The sequence below is a fragment of the Mustelus asterias genome, chromosome 13, assembly GCF_964213995.1.
Source record: "Mustelus asterias chromosome 13, sMusAst1.hap1.1, whole genome shotgun sequence".
Taxonomy (NCBI): Eukaryota; Metazoa; Chordata; class Chondrichthyes; order Carcharhiniformes; family Triakidae; genus Mustelus; species Mustelus asterias.
This window is the reverse complement of record NC_135813.1, coordinates 43,286,569-43,313,495: the sequence shown is the minus strand read 5'-3', so window position 1 is coordinate 43,313,495 and position 26,927 is coordinate 43,286,569. Positions and strand designations below refer to the sequence as shown.

Here is a 26,927-nt window from a genome sequence, read left to right as displayed (position 1 = left end):
CCATCGTGCCACCCATTCCTGTGAAAGAATAAAAAAAGATTGGATAGTTATTTGAGAGAGATGGCACAGACAGGATGGGCTGAATGGCCTGATGCTGAAGAATTCTATAATATAATGCATTGTTTTTCCTTTATAAAATTCTGCTACAGCTGCTATTTGTATTACAATTGTGGCTTTGATCAAGAAATAATTTTTGATTATCCTTGCATTTTATGTCGAGTATAAATAATGGTGCAGAGGAAGCAGAAAGCCAGAGGTAAATTGGTTTATTGTTATCACTTTTGTCCTGAGATGAGATTTTCATTAAAGATGGCCTTGTTTCCCCAGTGCCTGTTTATTGCTTTACACACAATAGTACGTTAATAACCAGGAGGCAGGCTGACCCACTGATGCATGGAAATATTTTTTTTAATACGAGGGACTGGTATGATTGATGATGGTCGTCATGGAGTCCTCCATTTCAGCCGGACTGTGATGACATTCTCCCTGAAGGATGCACATGACCAGTGTTCACTTCAGAAATACAAGCAAAATACTGTGGATGCAGCTCTGACGAAGGGTCATCCAGACTCGAAACATTGGCTCTATTCTCTTGTCACAGTTGCTGTCAGACTTGCTGAGATTTTCCAGCATTTCCTGTTCACTTCTGCAACTAGTTTTGAGTTTCATTATCTTCAAACGCATGCTTGCTCTTTCCGCCTTTTACTCTCGATGACTTTAGTCACAGGATGGATGCACTTGACATTTGTTCTGTGCAAACATCCATTTCCTATTAGTGGGTGCATTATGGGGCTATTTCTTTTTAGCTTTCCATTGCGTCCGTCCCCTCCCCACCACCACCACCCCCATCATCTCCTGAAGATTAGCTGGCTGTTCAACTCTAGAATGGGGGGGGGGAACCAGGTGACTGGGAAGGTTAGAGGGTGGTTGGTTTTGGGGGTTGTAGATGAGGATGATAAAGTGGGGATTGGGGGATGAGCATAGCAGTGGTGGACAGAGGGAAGGAACCTAATGGGCTGGGCTAAGAGAAGAGGCACCAGAAGAGGGGAGCTGTGGGGGGCTGGCACCATTACAGTTGAACTTGATCCTGTCCTCCACTGATGGCAGCGTGTGAAGATGCTCTGATTGTGTTTGGGAATGTAATTCACTCTCTCTATTTGTCTCCTTTGATGGACTGCAGTCAGTTGAAAGGCGATGTTTTCTTTGCAAAATCCAGTGCAGGCCAGCAATGGAAGCCGAATGGGAGTTTCCTGGTCAGAATGGGAGTGCCACGTCACATAGTGTATTTACCGTGTGAATCATATTGGCCCAAAGCTTCTTGGTTCCCCAGCGTCACATTTGGGGGTTACCCCAATAATGCGCTGGGGAATCCCTCTAGGAAGTAACCATGTAAGAGTTTACCTGGCAATTATCCACAAGTGCTAACTTCCTCTGGACAAATGTGCTGAGCTTGAAACGATTGGTTAGAAGCGATTTAAACTTTAAATCCGGTCTGCCAGTCTCACCCTGATAGTGAAGGAGAAAATCCCTTCTAACTACACAGCAACTACCTAAACACCTGGACCCAGCTTTGCAGGAGAACCCCCTGCGTACACACACCCCTTCAGGGGACCTGCCAATAATACCCCCTAACTGCCCCCCCTCGCTCGCTCGCTCTCTCCAGGCCAATGCTACCCTGGGGGCACGCTGCACTGCTCCTGACTCACTCAGCCTGAATGACGAAGGTTGGGTGAGACAGGGGCTGTGGAATCCCAGCGAGGGTAAGTGTCGGGAGTGGCAATCCAGCAGAGACTGACACTCTGCGGACGTTACCACCCATTAGAATGGTTTGAAGCTCTAGTTGATGGCTGTGGGTAGCATTGTTGTGGTGCAGCACTGTAGTGTTAATTTTGTGACTTGCGTTATTAAACATGGGTGGCATGTTTGTACATGCCTGAGAAAATAAGAAATGGAAAATTGGACCGGGGTTGCTGTATCCGGTGATGAATCTGGTTTGCTTTATCTGGTGATGAATCTGGTTTGCTTTATCCGGCGATGGATTGGGGTTTGCTTTATCCAGTGATGAATCGGGGTTTGCTTTATCCGGTGATGGATTGGGGTTTGGCGTATCCGCTGGTGGATCGGGGTTTGGCGTATCCGATGGTGGATCGGGGTTTGCCGTGTCCGCTGATGAATCGGGGTTTGGCATGTCCAGGGCGGGCCAGGGTTTGGTGTGTCGGGGGGGGGGGGGGGGGGGGGTGCGGGCCGGGGTTTGGTGTGTCGGGGGCGGGGGGGTTGCCGTGTCCGGTGATGTTGCACAAAATTGGATCGTTACGATTGCAGATTTTTAAAAATGTGATTTTTTTTGTTAATGCACTTTCTTACTTCCAGGCAGCTGCTAAAGCAAATAAGGTCACCTGTTTGCTGTAAATAGGTCAGCACTAACCCTCTGGTCTAACTCCCTGTGTAAAATTAAATTTTCAACTTGTAGTGTTCACCGCTTGTAAGATTATTGACTGCTATCTTCTTTGTAAATTATTTGGCTCTGCAATACAATGTGAGCTTAATGGGATCAACACTTTGCTTTCATTAAAAGGAGGAAAGTAGACAGCATTTGTAATTGGTTAAATGGACGAATAATTACAATTCCATTGCCATTTTAGACCTGCTGCAATATTTCTCCTCTCTGCATTCTCCGTAAAATTAGATTGGAACAAAGCTTCACATCTTTTAATGTTCACTGATGTGTTTACCCTCCATGTACAGCTTAATTGGCCATTATCTAATGACATGTGTTACGGGAAACCAAACACTTTGTAGAATTTATTCTCAGTCTGCTTCCAAAGCACAGTCTACATGCTAAACTCACAGGGGCATGTTCCAGATCCATATCACTATCCTTTCACTCAATATTCATCTCAGCACATGCGTGGTTTCTTGAGCTTATACGTTTCCTCAGTAAGTGCTTTGGTCGGCTCACACATCAATCAAAATATGGCCCTTGATTTCTTTTTGTTCTCATGAAGTGAATGTCACTAACAAAGGCAGCATTTATTGCCCATTCCTAATTGACAAGGTGGTGATGAATTACCACCTTGATTGTTCCAGTCCATGTAATGTACAGACACCCACAGTGCTGTTAGGGAAGAAATTCCAAGATTGTGACCCAGCGGCAGTGAAGAAATGGCAATGTGTTTCTACGTCAGGATGGTGTATAGCTTGTAGCAGAACGTTGCAGGTGGTGGTGTTTCCAATAGTATGTTTTTTTCGTTCTTTAAGAGAATGTGGATGTCATGGCTAGGCCAGCATCTATTGCCCACCCCTATTTGCCCTTGCGAAGGTGGTGATGAGCTGCCCTCTTGAACTACTGCAGTCCTTGAGGTGTAGGCAGACCCATGGTGCTGTTAGGGAGGCAGTTCCAAGATATTGACCCAGTGCCAGGCCGTTGAGATCACAAACCACCCGAGTGTGCTATTGGAGGCACCTGATCTTGCTGGGCCTCTCTGGAAACTCCCCTAAATCTTTGATCTTCATGTAGTTCTTCATTCTCTTCGATTGCAACAATGCTGTTTTCTTTCTCTCTCAGCTATCTATCCTTGCTTTTTCCTTATAAAAATTATTCATGGGTGAGATGTGTGAATTGTTCCTTGCTGCCATGATTGAAAATTGGGATGTGGTCGGGGAGCGCAGTGAACAAAAGCAGGCCTGCAGGATTGTAGGCCTTGTATTGAAAAGCAATCTCATTCCATCAAATTGCTGATATATGGATGGAGATAGTTCACATTTCTGTAATCTGTGCTTTGCAGTTTCATTGGTCCATCAGCAACTTGTGGGAGGACATCTGAGTGACCCTGTGAGTAAGCAGCTCAAAGTTCACACTGCCTTAATGACATTTATCTCATTACAAGCTGATTTGAAGCACCCGATTTAAGGGGAGGCGATGGTATTATCACTAGACTTTTAATCCAGAAACCCAGCTAATGTTCTGGGAGACCCTGGTTCAAATCCCACCACGGCAGATGGTGCAATTTGAATTCAATTAAAAAAAGCCTAGAATTAAGAATCTACTGATGGCCATGAAACCATTGTCAACTGTCAGAAAAACCCATCTGGTTCACTAATGTTTTGAAGGAAATCTGCCATCCTTACATGTGACTACATGTGACTCCAGAGCCACAGCAATGTGGTTGACTCTCAACTGCCCTCAGACAACTCGGGATGGGCAATAAATGCTGGCCAGCCAGCGACGCCCAGCAGAAACACTTTGTGTTAGAATATTGTCACCAACTTTATTTCACACCTGCACCCCTCTCAGTTTCCCCCTCCTCTCCTCTCCTTCAGCTGTGTGTCCCAATGTTGCCTTGAGAGCTGCCTTCCTTTCCCCACACTCTAATCTTTGTCCCCAATGTAACCAAAGGTACAGGGCATTTGGGGCAGACTGGAACATGTGTAAACCCCCTTGATAAATACAGTGCAGTAGGATTTCATTCTGCTGCCTGTTGCAGGAGTAAACTCCACAGAGATGGTTGTATTGTGATATGTTTTAGTTTTAAATCCAGGCATTTTGTATTTGGGGTGTAGATGTCTGAACACTCTGTCACCTTTGTGCCCTGATATCAAAGACGATTTGTAAAGTGCCTGGTGAGCTAATAGGGAACCATTTTTACTTTGTTTGAGCTGATCAGTTTTGTCACGTGATCCATCTTGCCTTCGTAGCCAGTTCAATAAAGTCATTCAGCTATTAATGAATATTGTCATTAACAGTGACAATATTGTCAAATTTTGTCTGGTAACCCTCCTGTGAAGCACCTCCAGACACTTTTACTATGTTGAAGATACAAATGCAAGTTGTTCTTGCCACGTCAGACTTTAATTAAAACTTTAACTGCATTTACTAAACAGTACAAGTGAATGACACGACGCAGGTAATACTGTAGTTGTGATGTTTGTTATTCCTCAAATTACATAAACATTCATGACTGACTTTTTTGATTTGATTTATTTTTGTCACATGTATTAGTATATACTGAAAAGTATTGTTTATTGCGCGCTGTACAAAGCATACCATACATAGACAAGGAAAGGAGAGAGTGCAGAATGTAGTGTTACAGTCATAGCTAGGGTGTAGAGAAAGATCAACTTAATGCAAGGTAAGTCCATTCAAAAGTCTGATGGCAGCAGGGAAGAAGCTGTACTTGAGTCGGTTGGTACCTGACCTCAAACTTTTGTATCTTTTCCCAATGGAAGAAGGTGGAAGAGAGTATGTACGGGGTGTGTGGGGACCTTAATTACGCTGGCTGCTTTTCCGAGGCAGCGGGAACTGTAGACAGAGTCAATGGATGGGAGGCTGGTTTGCATGATGGACTGGGCTGGTTGCACTGAGCTATTTTTGTGTGTTGATTCTTTTCTTTGTTCGCTCTCTGTGGAAGATATCTCACCAGCCGACCTCTGAAAACTTGGGACAGGCTTTCCAATTTGAGTCAACCTAGGTGAGAAATATCTGACAATGATGAGGACCAAACCAATTTAAATCATTGTTAACTCGAGCACCTTGCAAGATTAGTTTCAAGCACTTGAACAACTTGGCCTCCTCCTTCAGATGCTTGGCTGAGACACAAATCAGCATCATGATTCTTGTGAAGGAAGATTCTTTAAAAGAAAAATCCTTGCGTTGTAATGAAATTAAGGAAGTCGTGCTGAATCTTCAATAATCATACTTCAGTTTGAGAAAACTGCAAGTTGTTTGTCTAAATGTCAGATCCCAGGTGATTTTATTGAACTCTGTTTTGCTTTTCTGGTACTTTAATAAAGTTCTGTAAAATAAGCTGTACTTAGTCTCATGGGAACTAAACGCAGTAGCAAGCAAGAAGCAAAATCCAAGCTGGTCCCTTGTTTTTATGCTTGAATCTACAATCAACGCAAGCCATTTTCTTTTTAAAAACTTATTCTTGGCATTTGGGTGGCACCAAGGAGGTTGTGTTTGTCTTTTTTCTTAAGCTGCTGTATCCCTTATGCTGCTGGTTCTGACAGCACTCAGATGGAAATTCCAGGATATTGATTTAACAATGGCAATGTATGTACAATCCAGGATTGTGAGAGATGTGGGGGTGGAGCTGGTTCCACAACCTTAGTGGGGTGGTCGGAGAAGACAGAGGTGATGTTAAAGTAATCATGGTGAGTGAGATGCTGCAGTACACCCTGTAGATTGTGTGTGCACTGCTTCCTTGAGGAGGTTATTAAGTCCCGTGACAGGGCTGCTGCCTGCCTTGCCCCCATGGTATCAATGTTCTTGAGTTTTGTTGCAGCTATCACACTGTGCCCCAATTCTCTGGATCTCTATCTTTCAGCACACCCATTTTACCCCTCCTTTCTCAAACTCTCAAAGCTTACCAACCACTCCCTTCTCTCTGGTTCCATTCTTTGTCCATTGCCCTATGCTCTAAGATAGCCCTCAATGTAAGAAATGCAAAAGAAATGTTAGTTGTCTTAACACTAAACTAATTATAATTTCCAAATTCAAACGCGAGTTGATTTCTTCAAGTCGATAAATATCCCAAACAGTTTATTTTGTTTCTGCCGGTGATGATGGTGGCCTTGATAAACACAATATCTACCCTGCCTCCGCACTCAGCCCCAGCACAGACCATTCCTCCTCTTCCCTCTGCACCCACTGCACACTCGGACCTGTCCCATTGTCTGTACACTTCCTTTATGTGGGCTAATCTGTGTTTTGGAGCCTCTGAGATGCTTGAAAAGACTTGCAGCAGAGAACACCAAGTTCAAGAGTTGCTTTTACCTCGCAAGCTACTGCTTTTGACAGACGCTGAAAATGTTAATGCTGAATGTAATTAGCACACAGCGTCTGTTTCTCTCGTCAGTTTTGTTGTGATTTGCAAAGCCATTGCTGATCGCGGACATCTCCAATCAATTCATCTTGTGCAATTATATAGCGGAGAACTCGGCTGAAACTCAATGGCACACTTACACTAACATTTACTTCAGTCCAATTTAAAGCACAATCTGGTATATTTGACACAATGTGGAGATGCTGGCGTTGGACTGGGGTAAACACAGTAAGAAGTTTAACAACACCAGGTTAAAGTCCAACAGGTTTATTTGGTAGCAAAAGCCACACAGGCTTTTGCTACCAAATAAACCTGTTGGACTTTAACCTGGTGTTGTTAAACTTCTTACTATATTTGACACAAACAGACATGTGGATTTTAGATTATGTCATGTTCCTGACTAACCAAAAACTGGCTGTGCACTCTGACCTCCCCTGCCACTGGCTGCCCGCTGCCGCCCTCCCCCGCCGCTGGCTGCCCGCTGCCGCCCTCCCCCGCCGCTGGCTGCCCGCTGCCGCCCTCCCCCGCCGCTGGCTGCCCGCTGCCGCCCTCCCCCGCCGCTGGCTGCCCGCTGCTGCCCTCCCCCGCCACGGGCTGCCCGCTGCCGCCCTCCCCCGCCACGGGCTGCCCGCTGCCGCCCTCCCCCGCCGCTGCCGCCCTCCCCCGCCGCGGGCTGCCCGCTGCCGCCCTCCCCCGCCACTGGCTGGCCTGTATGCTTTAATCCTTCAGACTGCTTGTTTTCCGGAAATGCTGCTTTGCCCTGCTGCTCATTACTGTAATTGTGTGGAGGAGTTTCACTGGAGGTAATCCTGCAAATGGAATTATAATGGGGTGTGTTCTACATGGATAGAGATATGGGGAATGGTTGGGAAAAATTATACAAGAGGACGGGTTTAACCGGATATCGGGAATTGTGTAGAATTTACCGCACAGAAATGTCCATTAGGTTCAGTTGGACTAAGACTATGTTTACGCTCTACACAAGCCTCTTATCTATCTCCATCTCTAAATGAATGTGGTAAGTGCAGTCTATATGGATATTTAGTAAGATATCTGTCGAGGCTAGTGAGAGAAATGGAGGAATGTGACACGAGGAAATGTAGCTACGTGGAACATTTGTTGATGCACGAGAAACCGGGTTAGAGTAAATGGGTGTTCTGTCTGAGAAGGTTTGAAGTATTTTACCTCGAGAGTCGGTGACAGATTCATTTTTTGTCCTTGGCGCCTGGATGTGATTTGAACTTGATCATGGGGAACGGGGCAGGTGGATGGTGGTAATATTACTGAAATAACAATCTTAACACTGCACTGATGTTCTGGAGACATGAATTCAAATCCCAACACAACAGCTAGGGGAATTTAAATTCAATTAATTAATTAGATCTGAAATAAAAAGCTAGTCTCAGTAATGATCAGGAAAATGCCAGCTTGTCGTACACCCCATCTGGTTCACGAATGTCCTTCAGGGAAGGATGTCAGACATTCTTAACCATTCTGCCGTACAGGTAACTCCTGATCCACAGCAATGTTGCTGACTCTTCACAGCCCTCTGAAACGGCCCAGTAAGCTCACAGTGGTTTTAAGAAGGTGGCTCAGCAGCACCCTCTAAAGGACTGTTAAGGATGGGCAATAATTGCTGGCTTTGTCAGCAAGACCCACACTCTCGGAATGAATTTAAATCATAGAATCCCTACAGTGCAGAAGGAGGCCATTCGGCCCAATGGGTCTGTACCGACCACAATCCCACCCAGGCCCTATTCTCGTAACCCCAAATAAATCACAATTTCAAAGTTGCTGATGATACAAATAACAAGGAGAGACAAAGATATGTTAGCAGAACTGGCAAGCAAGTGATAGTTAATACATTTTGGGAGGGAAATCGTGGAATAAGAGTGTATACTCTGGCTGATGGTGAGGGGGGAATGGGAGTGTATACTCTGGCTGGTGGTGAGGGGGGAATGGGAGTGTATACTCTGGCTGGTGGTGAGGGGGGAATGGGAGTGTATACTCTGGCTGATGGTGAGGGGGGAATGGGAGTGTATACTCTGGCTGATGGTGAGGGGGGAATGGGAGTGTATACTCTGGCTGATGGTGAGGGGGGAATGGGAGTGTATACTCTGGCTGATGGTGAGGGGGGAATGGGAGTGTATACTCTGGCTGATGGTGAGGGGGGAATGGGAGTGTATACTCTGGCTGATGGTGAGGGGGGAATGGGAGTGTATACTCTGGCTGATGGTGAGGGGCGATGAAGAGTCTCCAAATACAGAGTTCTTTGAGTTTTCGAGTACAGATAACTAACACCATAAAAGGGCTGGTGGCTTTTTGGATTTTATTCGGAATGTGTAGTACATGAATAAAGAAATCAGTGATTTTTTTTGGGGTGTCAGACTTACCTGTCCTCTCTGAACTTAAGTTTCTGATCTTCTGGTGGCACAGTGGTGAGCACGCTGGCCCTGGGTAACTGTGTGGAGTTTGCAAGGAGCTATGCTCCAGCCTTTTCATGTTGACTGCATGGCTTCTAGATGATTCTTCCTGAGGGAGGACTCCACCCTCTGGGGTGATCACTCACTCTCTGTTCCCATTGGTCCCTCAAGCCAGGTGATGCTCTTCTGCTGTGCTGACTTAAAGATGTGGAGATGCCGGTGTTGGACTGGGGTAAACACAGTAAGAGTTTTAACAACAGGTTAAAGTCCAACAGGTTTATTTGGTAGCAAATGCCATTAGCTTTCGGAGCGCTGCTCCTTCGTCAGATGGAGTGGATATCTGCAGATTTCCACTCCATCTGACGAAGGAGCAGCGCTCCGAAAGCTAATGGCATTCGCTACCAAATAAACCTGTTGGACTTTAACCTGGTGTTGTTAAAACTCTTACTAACTTAAAGAGACAGACACCACAATCACTCCACTGCAGTTTAAAGATCACAACGATAAAGCATGACTTTCCTGGGGCGGGCGGGCGGGCGGGCGGGCGGGGGGGGGGGGGGGGGGGGGGGGGGGTGGAACAAGGTATTGCCCTCGGGTGAAGCAGATACTTTTAAACTACCTCTACAGCTGGAAGAAAGAATAATGTGGAACTGTTGCAGGGTAAAATGGCCCTGGGCTGCGGAATGGCGCTGTAAACACTTCAAACCCAGCATTCCCGGTACAGTAATACGATCCTTCCTAATCCATTAACAGCATCATTGGCCTATTATAATGTGGGCCTAGGGTTCTGCTACTGGACAAAGGATGTGAGGACACAAAGGGCTTCCAGTCCCAAGCCTGACCTGAGCCATGCTGAGTAGAGGCTGTGACATCTTCCCGCAGTGGGTGGGAAAATTGGATAGGTGTTGACCTTCTACCTGGCAGCTTGATCCTCCCGGTACTCAAGTGAAAAGTGGTGGTGGGATGAGGGGGCCCCAAGAGTGAAGGAAAAAGGACATGTGGAACTGCCATCTTTCAACAGCAGAGCGGCAAGCCCTGATGCAAACGATCAAAGTACACAGTTTCCATTGGCAATGATGTGTCATTCCTACGGTTCAAGACATCGCTAATGTGGTTCATCTCAGTGCAGTACAGAGGGCACATTTCTACAATGATCAGACTGATTGCCAAACTAATTTCAACTAACTCTTGATTACAGCTTCTTTATATCTGTTCTCAAGGTGTAATTAAGTACACTTCAAAAACAAACAAGTAACAAAAACAAACATCTCAGATCACCCTGCTGGCAATATACAACAGTTTTCTCTTTAATAAAATGATAAGTTGCCCATTTGCTGAATGAGGTCCTTATAGAAAAGCAGCTGCTGTAAAAGAGGGCAACAAACTCTGATTTACTTCCCCTCAATTACTCAAATATGAAATATTCATCTATTCGTAATTAATCTCTTTAGCATTCTGGAAAATGAACATATTACAAAACCAGCATAATAAAGACTAATGAATGCTAGATGCATTAACCCACCATTGAAGACAGTTCTGTCATGACTTCCCAATTCAATAGCTATGGCTTAGTTTATCTGTAGTGGGCTTTAAAATACCATTCCACTATTGAGGGATGGCTCCCACATCAGAACAAAGACAGTGGCACAGTGGTTAGCACTGCTGCCTCACAGCGCCAGGGACCCGGGTTCGATTCCCGGCTTGGGCCACTGTCTGTGTGGAGTTTGCACGTTCTCCCCATGTCTGCGTGGGTTTCCTTCGGGTGCTCCAGTTTCCTCCCACAGTCAAAGATGTGCAGATTAGGTGGATTGGCCATGCTAAATTGCCCCTTAGTGTCAGAGGACTAGCTAGGGTAAATGCATGGGGTTATGGGGATAGGGTCTGGGTGGGATTGTGGTCGGTGTAGACTCGATGGGCCACATGACCTCCTTCTGCACTGTAGGATTCTATGGGGAACAGGTCCCTCAGCCCTCCAAGCCTGCGCCGATCACGTTGTCCTATCTAGACCAACGACCTATATTCCTCTGTTCCCCATCTTTTCATGTGTCAATCCAGATAAGTATTAAATGTCGCTAATGTATCTGCATCAACCACCTCACTAAACCTAACCTAAATCTTACATGCAAGTATTTGGGAAGGCAAATGAAATCTTAGCTGAGGAGTCTAGAACACAAGGTCACACTCTATTTTCTACCCCAGAGGTGTGTGGATGTTCAGTTGTTGAGTGTATTCGAGGAAGAGGTCGATAGGTTTTTGAATATCAAGGGACAAGGGGACAATGCAGACAGGTGGAAGTGTGGTCGAAGATCAGCCGTGATCTTGTTGAATGACGGAGTAGGTTTGAAGGTTCAAATGGTTTACTTCAGCTTCTATTCTTTTGTCTTTATGACTCTCTTACTCCAATATCTAAATCATTTGCCTGTTGTCATGATATTATGGCAATTATGGTAGAGATTCCTGTATTAGATATAATATGGTACATGTGGTACTTCATGGGGTCACCTGTCCTGGGATCAGAGGTCAGATAACACAGGTAAATGCAAGTTGAAACCAGGCTGTAGGCTTGCAATGAGTCTCCATGTTCTGTTCTGAATAAAGTTAGTTTACAATAATGATATTGGTCATCCTGCATAAAAACAAGACATCCGTTAAAATGCGAGTTTACAAATCTTCTACTGAGTAAGGGAACCAGAATTAAAGAAAGGTGGACTTGCCTTTCTGCCTTTTACAATACGTTTCGTAGCATTTTACAGCCAATTAAGTACTTTGAACTGTAGTCATTGTTGCACTTAAGGAATTATGCTTGTTCCTTAAAAGTGTTGTTGAATTTATCATAGAATCGCTACAGTGCAGAAAGAGGCCATTTGGCCCATTGAGTCTGCATTGACTCTCCGACAGAGTATCTTACCCAAGCCCTATTCCCGTAACCCCACATGTTTACCCCGCTAATCCCCCTAAACTATACATCTTGGGACACTAAGGGGCAATTTAGCATAGTCGATCAACCTAACCTGCACATCTTTGGACTGTGGGAGGAAACCGGAGCACCCGGAGGAAACCTACGCAGACACGGGGAGAATGTGCAAGCTCCAGACAGTCACCCTAGGCTGGAATTGAACCCAAGTCTCAGGCGCTGAGGCAGCTGTGCTAACCACTGTGCCACCCCAAAAGATAACCTGACATTATTCTGAAGAATCATAGAATCATTACAGTGCAGAAGGAGGCCATTTGGCCCATTGGGTCTGCACCAACAGAGCATCCCACCCAGGCTCTATTCCCGTAACCACACGTACTTACCCAGCTAATCCCTCTAACTCTCTCATCTTGGGACACTAGGGGGCAATTTAGCATGGCCAATTCACCCAACTTGCACATCTTTGGACTGTGGGAGGAAACCGGAGCACCCGGAGGAAACCCATGCAGACATTCCCTGTACCTGATTTCTCTTTATCAATTAGTTCCTTTTGCTCCAAACGAAGCCGGAAGTGTCTTAACGTCGCACGAGGGGATGCCACGCTCTTGCGTGTAGTATTACTGCTGCTAGTTGTGATGCATTGTTCTGCTGAATCTGGCTGATAAAGAAATCACTTGCAATTTGGTTAACAGGAAACTCGTTCCTCACTCATGCTACAAACCAGCCACCTGACTGTGCAACAGGCACTTGAGCCTCTTGGGAAGGAATTCTCACCTATTGATCCCACCAGTCAACCAATTGCAATCTGCAATGGTTTCTCTGCTCTCACTGCTCAATATGGAGATCAGACACCGATACACTCCATAACTTCTAACATCCGAATTATTCATAGATTATTCTGTGATGCACTTTTTCATCATTGTGTTGCTTCTTTCTCTATCGAGAGATGCGCTTGCTGTTTTTCTACCCTATGGTGCTCTGCAAATGCCTGACAAATTATCTGGAACTTTTTTTTTGCAGATGTGATATGTCTGCTTTGTGCAGCTGTATCTCATGAGATTACCAATGGTATAGCATTTCATAAAGATAATTCAGGAAGACCATTTGACACCACCCCAACCTCATCCATCCTTTGAGTTTACAGTCCCACCCCACCCCCCATCACAATATCCAACTGTGATTTTAAAATAATTTCAGAGCCAATGCTTCCACAGCCCTGCCCAGAATTCTCACACGTTCACTTCCAGACATTAATCCTAATTTGATTTTTGTTTGTTTGATACTCTGCCTCACGTCATCATAATTCTGTTTGAAATAGACAGGATTAACTTTATCAGTCCTGTTTATTACCTCTATAATGACCCGTGAATGTAAAAATTCTTGGGCAAAAGGTTTGTAGTTTGTGAGCTGACGTGTCCAGGAGTCGATCAGTGAGGTGTTTTGGCCTGGTGGTTAATTATCCTTGTACCTTTAAGTCCTAAAGGAAAATAACTCATTGTCTCCACTTGTGGCATTCCTAACCCTAATTCAGAGAATCGTGCATCAGACGGGGCTATTTGGGCCAACCAATCGGAACTGTTCTTTGAAAGAACTACGCAACTGTTCTCATTCCATTGCTTTTTCCCTGTAGCCCTTTCCGGGGGAAGCTTTTCACGCAGAGAGTGGTGGGTGCCTGGAACGCGCTGCCAGAGGAGGTGGTGGAAGCAGGCACAATAGCAACATTTAAGAGGCATCTGGATGGGTTAGTGACTAGGGAAGAAATAGAGGGACATGGACCCAGTAAAGGCAGAAAGTTTCTTTCTCCTTTAGTTAGGGCATCATGATCGGCACGGGCTTGGAGGGCCGAAGGGCCTGTTCCTGTGCTGTACTTTTCTTTGTTCTTCTCCTTTTCAATATTAATATGCAAGTATCATTGAACCTGCTTCCATCACCCTTTCAGGAAGTGCATTCCAGATGATAACTTGCTGCATAAAAAAGTTATTTTGTTTCCTCTGGGTACACTTTGTCAGTTATCTTAAATCTGTGTCCTTTGCTTATCCGCCTTTTTGCCCTCGAAAGCAAACCTGACCAATTCAAATCAAAAACATGATTTTGAACATCTCTATTAATCTCTCCTGCTCTAAGGAGAACAATCCAATCTTTTGTAGTCTCTCCACTGAACTGAACTCTTGTCATCCCTGCCCCATTCTGTTAAATGTGCTCTATACCATTGCCAAGACCTTGACACCCTCCTCAAAGTCTGGTGTCCAGAATTTGACGCACTACTCCAGCTGAGGTCTAACCAGTGATTATAAATGTTTAGTACAATTATTTCCATTCTTTTACTGGATTGGTCGCTAAAGTTTCTATCCACTTTCCTGAGTTGTCTGGCGTCCTTTAACACACCATACTCTGGGGAGGAGGGTGGTTACCTGGTTTGGTCCAATGGTCCTGTTGAGTTGTAACTGGATTTTGGAGATACCAAGAATGGAGCAGAATGATTCTTGTGTTTGTCTTAACTATTTCCCTTTGTCTAGAATCATAGAATCCCTACAGTGCAGAAGGAGGCCATTTGGCCCATCATGTCTGTACCAACCACAATCCCACTCAAGCCCTATCCCCATAACCCCATGCATTTACCCTGCCAATCCCCCTGACACCAAGGGGCAATTTAGCATGGCCAATCCACCTAACCCGCGCATCTTTGGAGTGTGGGAGGAAACCGGAGCACCCGGAGGAAACCCACGCAGACACGGGGAGAATGTGCAAACTCCACACACACAGTGCCCCAAGCCGGGAATTGAATCTGGGTCCCTGAGCTAATCCCAATTGCCCACATTTGGCCCATATCCCTCTATACCCATGTAACTATCTAAATGCTTTTTAAAAAACAAAATTGTACCCACCTCTACTACTACCTCTGGCAGCTTGTTCCAGACACTCTCTACCCTCTGTGTGGAAAAAAATTGTCCCTCTGGGCACTTTTGTATCTCTCCCCTCTCACCTTAAACCTCTGCCCTCTAGTTTTAGACTCCCCTACCTTTGGGAAAAGATATTGACTATCTAGCTGATCTGTGCCCCTCATTATTTTATAGATCTCGATAAGATCATCCCTCAGTCTCCTACACTCCAGAGAAAAAAGTCCCAGTCTATCCAGCCTCTCCTTATAGCTCAATCCATCAAGTCCTGGTAGCATCCTAGTAAATCTTTTCTGCACTCTTTCTAGTTTAATCATATCCTTTCTATAATAGGATGAAGTGGTTATTTTATGAGGCAACATTTTTTTCAGTTTTTATTTATTATTGTTACAAGTAGAAAGGGACTTGACAGGGTAGATGCTGAAACGATGTTTCTCTTCATGGAAGAATCTAGAAGTGGGCGGCGGGTGAGCGATAGTTTTAGAATATGGGGTTGTCCACTTAAACCTCAGGTGAGAGGATTTTTTTTCTGTGGGTAGTGAATGTTTGAATTCTCTGCCTCAGAGCTGTGGAGGCAAATTTATTGAATATATTCAAATCGGAGTTAGATAGATTCTTGAACAATTGGGGAGCCAAGAATTATGGAGAACAGTCAGGAAAGTGGAGTTGAGGCCAAGGTTAGGCCAGCCAAGTTGTTATTGAATGGCCTAGCAGACTCGAGGGGCTGAATGACCAACTGCTCCTATTATATTCTTATGGTGGTGTTTCCATCTGTCTGCTGACCTTGTCCTTTTGGGTGGTAGGGGTTGTGGATTTGGAAGGTATTGTCAAAGGCCATTTTGGCTGTGATCTCGTAGATGCTACACCGCTCCCAGATACATTGTAGCAGAGAGAATGAATGCTTAAACTGGTGGATGGGATCCCAATAAAACAGGATGCTTTGTCCTAGATGGTGTCAAGCTTCTAGAGTGCTGTTGGCACTGCACTCGCCCAGGTAATTAGAGGGCATCCCATCACACTTCTGACTTGTGCATTGTAAATGGTGAAAAGGCTTTGGAAAGTCAGAATTTAATTACTCACTGCAGAACACCCATCATCTGCCCTGCTCTTAAAGCCACTGTATTTATGTGGCTCGTCCAGTTAAAGCTCCTGTTAATGGTGACCCCCAGGATGTGGATGGTAAGGTAATGCTGTTGAATGTCAAAGGGAGGTGGTTAGATTCTCTCTTTAAGGAGGAGATAAAGTGAGAGAGAATTTTAGGGGGAGGATTCCAGAATTTTGGGTGCAGGCATCTGAAGGCATGGCTGCCAATAGGTGGAGCAAAGAAAACTGAGGCGGTGTAAGAGATCCGAATTGGAGAAATGCACAGATCTTGAAGAGTTGTTGTAAGGAGTCGTGAGAGTTCCTTTCTGAGTCTCCGGTTTGAAGCTGTAGTCTGGACTCAGGAATGAGTAGTATGACAAGTATTCATTTACAGGATGTGGCTGTCGCTGGCTGGTCAGCATTTATTCCCATCTGAAGTTGCCCTCGACAAGGTGATGATGGGTTTCCTTCTTGAACCACTGCAATCTCCACAAGGACTGTGCGGTGGTCACTTTACTGATCATAGAGTCATAGAATCACTACAGCGCAGAAGAGGCCATTTGGCCCATTGAGTCTGCACCGACTCTCCGACAGAGTACCTTACCCAGGCCATCTTTCCCCATCCTACCCCTGTAACCCCACATTTTAAATCATGGCTAATCCCCCTACCCTACACACGTTTGGGCACTGAGGGGCAATTTAGAATGGCCAGTTCACCTAATCTGCACATTTTTTTATTGTGGGAACACCCAGAGGAAACCCATGCAGACACGGGGAGAATGTGCAAACTCCACACAGACACCCAAGGCTGGAATTGAACCTGGGTCCCTGGTGCTGTGTAGCAGCAGTGCTAACCACTGTGCTGCCATGCCACCCACAATAGACAGATGTATCTGTCACAATATACAAATGCATCTGGCAGGCAGGCTGCTGAGGATGAGATCAAGTATGACCCCTTTAAGCTGAATTCTTTCCTGCATTCCAGCCTCTTGAAGCCTGGTACAATCTTCCCAAAACAAATCTCGGCTTGTATCAGTTCTTCTCACAGAGTACAAGAGTAAGCAAACTTTGCTGTATCTAGGTTATTTACATCGCTGCTGATGGTGTCTCCTCATTTGCTATCAGTCAGATGTAATGTCACAGAATCATAGTATCCCTGCAATACAGAAGGAGGCCATTCAGCCCAGCGAGTCTGCACCGACCACAATCCCATCCCAGAACCTATCCCCATAACCCTACTTATTTACCCCTAGCTAGTCCCCCTGACACTAAGGGGCAATTTAGCATAGCCGATCCACCTAACCTGCACATCTTTGGAGTGAGAGTGGAAACTGGAGCACCCGGAGGAAACCCACGCAAACACAGGGAGAACGTGCAGACTCCACACAGACGGTGACCCAAGCCGGGAATCGAACCTGGGTCCCTGGTGCTGTGAGGCAGCAGAGCGAACCACTGTGCCGCCCATCAATGTCCATTAATTAAACGTCATCTTCTGATGCGTCAGGTGACCACACCAGAGAGGATTTCTCAGCAACTTGGTCCAAGGGTCACAGAATCCAGGAGGAATAGTAACTGTGATCACAACAAAAATACAACTCCTTTTAGTATTCCAGCCTGAGAAAGTGGAAAAACAAGAGATTTAGTCTAAACAGCAGCTGTGCTAGCCAGCATGGAGAGAACACAAAGTTTAGAAAAAACAGCTCACTCCTGATTACTATTGATTAAGCAAAGCAGAGTCACAGCTGGGTTATATCACTGTCTACCAAGTAAGAAAATCCAGAATTACTTTAAATAATAACTATAGGCTTAAAGTCAAAGCAGAGCAGAAATAAAATGGAAAATTGCAAAGATTAGTGGCTGGAGGCATCATACCTACATTGTAATGCTGGAGAAGGTTGACGAGATGGGGATTGGACAGTGATGATAGAGGGATTTGTAGGTAATGCAATGCAATCATTGTTTAGCTGTACACTGTCATTCTTTCACTGCTGCTTTCACATCTGCTAAGCACAGGATAGCTCCATGTTATTACATTTTATCTCCTTGTTCCTTTGGAAACCATTTATGGAGAGGAATGCAGTGCTAGTCTAACATGCTATAAAGCAGGTGTGGGAACTGAGACCCCGGAGGTCTGCAGGCTGAGAATGTGTTGTATTTGGTGCCTGTAAAACAACATTCAAATTTGGAATTAGTGCCGGATCCTTCAACTGCAGCTTGTTCCACTGCCCCTCAGAAAATAACTGCTCCTTCAGACTGCACTGTAATGCAGACGTGCTCGATATATACCGTACCCTGCTTGTTAACATGGAATATGATGTCATTTTGAAACTGTAATGCACTTCATAAAATAGATTCTTGGGTTATGGGCACTGCAGATAAAGTCAGAATTTATTGCCCATACTCACTCGCCCTTCAATAGTCCTTGTGCCATTTGTTTGGGAGCTCCAGGATTTTCTCACCGCCTCAGTGATTGACATGAATAGGGCGAGGCATTTTGATCTGACCTGAATTCCCTGAATTGCGACACTTTCTTCCTGATTTGCTGTTGGGGTACCACGACTTTGCATCAAAAGCCCCAAAGGCAATGAGATAGTTTCAAACTAAATAATGTCCCCGTATCCAGTGATGGCTATTTGAACTTTTTCATTTGTTCTTTATAATTATGCGCAGGTTACTTCTCATGTAATTGCTCATAGTCACTTTTCACCATGTGAATCCCTTATTGCAATATCTATTAAAACCAAGTCAACAATTTTATTTCAGGTCCTGCCTTGCTTCTGAACAGTGATGTTATCAAGCAGCGCCTTGGATCTAATGCTTTGGACAGGTAAAAATCTCACCGTGCCTCATAGAACATAGAACAGTACAGCACTGCACAGAACAGGCCCTTCGGCCCACGATGTTGTGCCAAGCTTTATCTGAAACCAAGATCAAGCTATCCCACTCCCTATCATCCTGGTGTGCTCCATGTGCCTATCCAATAACCGCTTAAATGTTCCTAAAGTGTCTGACTCCACTATCACTGCAGGCAGTCCATTCCACACCCCAACCACTCTCTGCATAAAGGACCTACCTCTGATATCCTTCCTATATCTCCCACCACGAACCCTATAGTTATGCCCCCTTGTAATAGCTCCATCCACCCGAGGAAATAGTCTTTGAACGTTCACTCTATCTATCCCCTTCATCATTTTATAAACCTCTATTAAGTCTCCCCTCAGCCTCCTCCGCTCCAGAGAGAACAGCCCTAGCTCCCTCAACCTTTCCTCATAAGACCTACCCTCCAAACCAGGCAGCATCCTGGTAAATCTCCTCTGCACTCTTTCCAGCGCTTCCACATCCTTCTTATAGTGAGGTGACCAGAACTGCACACAATATTCCAAATGTGGTCTCACCAAGGTCCTGTACAGTTGCAGCATAACCCCACGGCTCTTAAACTCCAACCCCCTGTTAATAAAAGCTAACACACTATAGGCCTTCTTCACAGCTCTATCCACTTAAGTGGCAACCTTTAGAGATCTGTGGATATGGACCCCAAGATCTCTCTGTTCCTCCACAGTCTTCAGAACCCTACCTTTGACCCTGTCATCCACATTTAAATGAGTCCTACCAAAATGAATCACCTCACATTTATCAGGGTTAAACTCCATTTGCCATTTTTCAGCCCAGCTTTTCATTCTATCTATGTCTCTTTGCAGCCTACAACAGCCCTCCACCTCATCCACTACTCCACCAATCTTGGTGTCATCAGCAAATTTACTGATCCACCCTTCAGCCCCCTCCTCTAAGTCATTAATAAAAATCACAAAGAGCAGAGGACCAAGCACTGATCCCTGTGGCACTCCGCTAGCAACCTGCCTCCAATCCGAAAATTTTCCATCCCCCACCACCCTCTGTCTTCGATCAGACAACCAGTTACCTATCCAATGTGCCAACTTTCCCTCTATCCCACACCTCCTCACTTTCATCATAAGCCGACCATGGGAGACCTTATCAAACGCCTTACTAAAATCCATGTATATGACATCAACTGCCCTACCTTCATCAACACACTTAGTTACCTCCTCAAAAAATTCAATCAAATTTGTGAGGCACGACTTGCCCTTCACGAATCCGTGCTGACTATCCCAGACTAATCCGCATCTTTCTAAATGGTCGTAAATTCCATCCCTAAGGACCTTTTCCATCAATTTACCAACCACCGAAGTCAGACTAACCGGTCTATAATTACCAGGGTCATTTCTATTCCCTTTCTTAAACAGAGGAACAACATTCGCCACTCTCCAGTCCTCTGGCACCATCCCCGTGGACAGTGAGGACCCAAAGATCAAAGCCAAAGGCTCTGCAATCTCATCCCTTGCCTCCCAAAGGATATATTTCATCAGGCCCAGGGGACTTATCGACCTTCAGTTTATTCAAAACTGCCAGGACATCCTCCCTCCGAACATCTATTTCCTCCAGCCTATTAGCCTGTAACACCTTCTCTTCCTCAAAAACATGGCCCCTCTCGTTGGTGAACACTGAAGAAAAGTATTCATTCATCACCTCGCCTATCTCTACTGACTCCATACACAAGTTCCCACTACTGTCCTTGACCGGCCCTAACCTCACCCTGGTCATTCTTTTATTCCTCACATAAGAGTAAAAAGCCTTGGGGTTTTCCTTGATCCGACCTGGCAAGGACTTCTCATGTCCCCTCCTAGCTCTCCTAAGCCCCTTTTTCAGCTCGTTCCTTGCTAACTTGTAACCCTCAATCGAGCCATCTGAACCTTGTTTCCTCATCCCTACATAAGCTTCCCTCTTCCTTTTCACAAGACATTCCACCTCTTTCGTGAACCATGGTTCCCTCATTCGGCCATTTCCTCCCTGCCTGACAGGGACATACCTATCAAGGACATCCAGTATTTGTTCCTTGAAAAAGTTCCACTTTTCATTAGTGCCTTTCCCTGACAGTTTCTGTTCCCAACTTATGCCCCCTAATTCTTGCCTAATCGCATCATAATTACCTCTCCCCCAATTGTAAACCTTGCCCTGCCGTACGGCCCTATCCCTCTCCATTGCAATAACAAAAGACACCGAATTGTGGTCACTATCTCCAAAGTGCTCTCCCACAACCAAATCTAACACTTGGCCCGGTTCATTTCCCAGTACCAAATCCAATGTGGCCTCACCTCTTGTCGGCCTATCCACATATTGTGTCAGGAAACCCTCCTGCACACACTGCAAAAAAACTGCCCCATCCGAACTATTTGACCTACAAAGGTTCCAATCAATATTTGGAAAGTTAAAGTCCCCCATGACAACTGCCCTGTGACCCCCACACATATCCATAATCTGCTTAGCAATTTCTTCCTCCACATCTCTCTTACTATTTGGGGGCCTATAGTAAACTCCTAACAACGTGACCGCTCCTTTCCTATTTCTAACCTCAGCCCATATCACCTCAGTGTGCAGATCTCCCTCGAAGTGCCTTTCCGCAGCCGTTAAACTATCCTTCATTAACAATGCTACTCCTCCACCGCTTTTACCAGCTTCCCTACACTTACTGAAACATCTATACCCCGGAACGTCCAACAACCATTCCTGTCCTTGTTCTACCCACGTCTCCGTAATGGCCACAACATCGTAGTCCCAAGTACCAATCCACGCCCCAAGTTCATCTACCTTGTTCCGGATGCTCCTTGCATTGAAGTAGACACACTTCAACCCACCTTCCTGTCTACCGGTACCCACCCTTGACCCTGATACCTTCCCCAAGACCTCACCACCCTCAACACTGACTTCTGGATTACAACTCCTTTTCCCACTCCCCTGACAAATTAGTTTAAACCCCCCTGAAGAGCCGTATCAAATTTCCCTCCCAGGATATTGGTGCCCCTCTGGTTCAGGTGCACCCCGTCCTGTTTGTACAGGTCCCACCTTCCCCAGAATGGCCTCCTACCTCTTTCATGTCAGCTTCTTCTAGTCTATCTTTTATTTGATTATTCTGATTTCACAAGTGATTTCTGGGTGGGGCAGGCTACATACACAATGCCGGTACTCTTGCTAAGAAAAATAAGACCTGGGTGGTACCAGCAAACATGTAGATAAGCATTCAGCATTTAGCTTAGAGCATTTAAGGTGATTCAGCAATCTGAAAGTTGGCAAGGAGAATTCCAAATTCACTGTTATTTTAGTTGGGGAACAGTTGAACCCAAATTTTATTTCAAACTGAGTTTTCTCACTAAAATAAAAGCAAAATATTGTGGATGCTGGAAATCTGATATAAAGCAGAAGAAGCTGGAGAAACTCAGCAGGTCTGGCAGCGTCTGTAGAGAGAAACAGAGCTAATGTCTCAAGTTCACAGAAGAGTCAAAGAACAAAGCACAAGGACAGGCCCTTCGGCCCTCCAAGTCTGCATCAGTCATGATGCCTGCCTAAACTAAAACTGTATGCATTTAGAGTCCGTATCCTTTCATTCCATTCATATGAGTTTGAAGCATTAACTCTGTTTACCTCCCTACAGATGCTGCCAGACCCCCTGGTCAGCTTTTCCAACAGTTTCTGTTTGTATTTTGGGTTTTTGCAATTGGTTTGGTGCCATCTTCTCAGGCAGTGTAATCATCATAACTAGCTGTCAGGAAAAAAAAAGACATTTTCCCACTGGATATTTAGCTAATTATCTTGACCCTGTGTCTTCTGGTTAGCAACCTCCTGCGAATGGAAGCGATTTCTCCTTTCCAGATCATCATTCTTTTAAAGATGGAATTGCCAGTGCGAGTGAGGATGGCCGTATCCACGGTAGCTTTGATGATTCTGTATCCTTGGCTAAAAATGTTGCAGCTCTGTAACAAGAATAGGAAATAATCCATCAGCATTATTGGAGAGAAGAGACCGGTTTGGGTCATGTTCTGATTTTAGAACTGAAAAATGACACATAAGCAAGTATTTTAAGGAAATCAAACAAAAAGTCAGAGGCAAAACAGCAGACCTTCCAGGCAGAGAGAACGTTTGTCAGAGAATGATCTGTAACCTTTTCTTTGTGACGTCTCTGCGAACTGTCTTGGGATGCTTCTCCGAGTTAAAGACTCTCTATTCCTGTTGTTGTGGTTACCTGCTTAAAAAAAAACTGGAGTTTGTTGATCTTACGGGTGTAGGTCTGACTGCACTGTTTTGCACATAAAATGAATCTAGCCATGGAGAGAAGCATCGAATTGCGACTATAGACCGAGTCTTGCTCAACGGATAAACGGGAAAATGGGAGAAATTGGAAAAGCGGCAAGCGTGCTCATCACGTCTGAATTTAAAACTAAATGATGGCAAAGTACAGTGAAGTCTGTCTCCCTTGAAAAAAGTAACCGTATATGCAGATCAATACCAAAGCCGCGGACCACCCTCACCATCTCTCCCTGTAGGGTCTGTACAGAACTCCTCTTTCCTCTATCGCCGCAACAGGTCCACAGCAGACGCCGTTTCCCTGGCCCTGCACTCAACTCTGGAACACCTAGATAACAAGGACACCTATGTCAGACTCCTATTTATTGACTACAGCTCAGCCTCCAACACCATTATTCCTACATAACTCATCTCCAAACATCCGTGGCCTGGACCTCGGCTCCTCCCTCTGCGACTGGATCGTAGACTTCCTAACCCATAGACCACAATCAGTAAGGATAGGCAGCAACACCTCCTCCACGATCATCCTCAACACCAGTGCCCCACAAGGATGTGTTCTCAGCCCCCTACTATACTCCTTATACACCCATGACTGTGTGGCCAAATTCCCCTCCAATTCGATTTTCAAGTTTGCTGATGACACCACCGTAGTGGTTCAGATCTCAAATGATGATGAGACAGGAGTACAGGAATGAGCTAGAGAATCTGTTGAACTGGTGCGACAACAGTAATTGCACCCTCAATGTCAACAAAACAAAGGAGATTGTCATCGACTTTAGGAAGCATAGTGGAGGGCATGCCCCTATTTACATCAATGGGGTCGAAGTAGAAATGGTCGAGACCTTCAAGTTTTTAAGTGTCCAGATCACCAACAACCTGTCCTGGTCCCCCCATGCCGACAATAGAGTTAAGAAAGCTCACCAACACCTCTACTTTCTCAGAAGACTAAGGAAATTTGGCATGTCCGCTACGACTCTGTCCAACTTTTACAGATGCACCATACAAACATTCTTTCTGGGGTTATATCACAGCTTGGTATGGCTCCTGCTCTGTCCAAGACCGCGAGAGACTACAAAGGGTTGTGAACGAAGCCTAGCCCATCACTCAAACCAGCCTCCCATCCATTGACTCTGTCTACACTTGCCGCTGCCTCAGAAAAGTAGCCAGCATAATCAAGGACCCCGGACATTCTCTCTTGCACCTTCTTCTGTCAGAAAAAAGATACAAAAGTCTAAGGTCACGTACTAACCGACTCAAGAATGGCTTCTTCCCTGCTGCCATCAGATTTTTGAATGGACCTACCTCGCATTAAGTTGATCTTTCTCTACACCCTAGCTATGATTGTAACACTACATTCTGCACTTTCTCCTTTCCTTCTCTATGTACAGTATGCTTTGTCTGTATAGCATGCAAGAAACAAAATTTTTCACTGTATACTAATACATGTGACAAATCAAATCCAATCCCTCTGAGATAGGGACCACGAGATGTGGAATATCCAAGGTCCATCTAGTTCACTCTCTACCATCCTGGGAGTGACCTTTAATGAGATTGGAGTTGTTGACCATTAACAGCAATTAATCTCTATTAATTGATGTAGATTAAACCTAGAAATTAGACAATAAACACCGCAATAGTGGAGGTTTGGGGGTATCATAAATCCAAAGTTACCTTGACGATATTTTCCATCATCCAATAATATACTGACTTTTTTTAAGCAGGCTGCCATTGGTGCATCCATTCACTCCCTCCCTCTTCATGCTCAGAGCGTCTTTTTAAAAAGATATTATTTCCACTCTTTTTTTCTGATGGTATTAAAATGCTTTCTTCAGGTTAATGGGAGATGTAAAACTAGTCTCAATAATCATGACCATGAATCTACTCATTGACTGCTAGAAATATCTATCTGGTTTATGGGAGGAAATGTGCCATCTTTACCCCAGTCTGGCCTCCGAGTGACTCCAGACTCTCAGCAACGTGGCTGGCTAATAACTGTCCTCTGAAGCGTTCAGCTCGAGGGCAATTGGGGATGGACAACAGATGCTGGCTTTGCCAGAGATGCCCATATCCCATGAAAGAATAAAAGGAAAAAAAAGCTGTGAAGAAAGGTTCTGCCCTACCTCTTGTCCATTCTCTCCTGAGCTGTTGACTGACGTTGGCTTTCCAGTGTTTCACTTCTGAACCATCCCTTGTCTTTCTGTCTCTTTAGTATCCACGAGTACCGACTATCAAGCTGGCTAGCTCAGCAAGAAGATATCCATCGAATTGTGCTGTACCAGTCTGACAGCAGCATGACTCCGTGGACCCAGCGCTGTATCAGGCAGGCTGATTGCATCCTTATTGTTGGGCTGGGAGAGCAGGAGCCAACCGTTGGAGAGGTGGGTCAGATGTTGAACTTTCCAGGTCATTTATAGGAATTGTAATCATGTACCCGTTTACTTTTCATTTTGTCAGTTTTACCTCTATCGAAAGAATGAGCTTTTTGCCTTTGGGCACACAAAAATCATAAGAGGATTGGGAGAGAGTGAATGACTTTTTAAATTATTCCTTTTTCCATAAAAGATCGTGTCACATCGCTGCTCTGACTGGAGCAGTATTGTGTATACTGGACATGTGGCTCTTTTGCTGTCTGTAGACCACTTCTATAGTAATAAAAACAGAAAATGCTGGAAATACTTAACAGGTCAGGCAACACCTGTGGAGAGAAACCGAGTTAACATGATGAATGATTCTGATGAAAGGTCACCAACTTGAAATTTAATTCTGTTCCTCTCTCCACAGATGCTACCTGATCTGTCGAGCATTTTCTGTTTTGATTTCATATTTCCAGCACCCACAGTATTTTGTTTCTCTTTTACTCTCCCTAGTGTGTTTCATACTCGCAGCGATACTGAAATGTTCTCCAGTTTATTCGCAAAGGCTCATTGTATTTTTATGGCACTGAAACTTCCTCTGCCTGGAAATGTTGAATATGACTTTATTGACCCTCAGGCAGGAGGCCAGCGAAGTGTACTTCACCACGCAAGGAAGGCCGGGTGGCAGTCATAGAATCCTATAATCCCGACAGTACAGAAGGAGGCCATTCGATCCATCGAGTCTGTACCGACCACAATTCCACCCACGTCCTATCCCCATAACCCCATACATTTACCCTGCTAATCCCCCTGACTCTCGGGTCAGCTTATCATGGCCAAGCAATCTAACCTGCACATCTTTGGACTGTGGGAGGAAACTGGAGCACCCGGAGGAAACCCACGCAGACATGGGGAGAGAGTGTGAACTCCACACAGGCAGTGACCTGAGGCCGGAATTGAATTGAACCTGGGCCCCTGGCTCTGTGAGGCAGCGGTGCGAACCACTGTGCCACCGTGCCAGTCGTTTCTAGTTTCCAGTTTATCTGCTTGCCAGCCGGATTGAGTAGCGCTCTGTGCTATGAAAGGGAAATGCTGTCGCTGTACAATATGGTAATGTGATCAGCAATGGGAGATGAAGTGTAGTTCATAGAACATAGAACATAGAACATTACAGCGCAGAACAGGCCCTTCGGCCCACGATGTTGCACCGACCAGTTAAAAAAAAAACTGTGACCCTCCAACCTAAACCAATTTCTTTTCGTCCATGAACCTATCTA

The 26,927-nt window shown here is 45.1% G+C and overlaps 1 protein-coding gene across 1 annotated transcript in view; it reads left to right on the top strand.

Moving 5' to 3' along the window:
• The window catches only part of pnpla7b (patatin-like phospholipase domain containing 7b), a 320,408-nt gene that overhangs the window by 158,249 nt on the left and 135,232 nt on the right, over window positions 1-26,927 (top strand). The window contains exons 22-23 of the mRNA XM_078226670.1: window positions 18,905-18,968; window positions 25,506-25,674. Coding sequence (XP_078082796.1) covers window positions 18,905-18,968; window positions 25,506-25,674 — 233 coding nt within the window. The remainder of the gene's footprint in view (window positions 1-18,904; window positions 18,969-25,505; window positions 25,675-26,927) is intronic.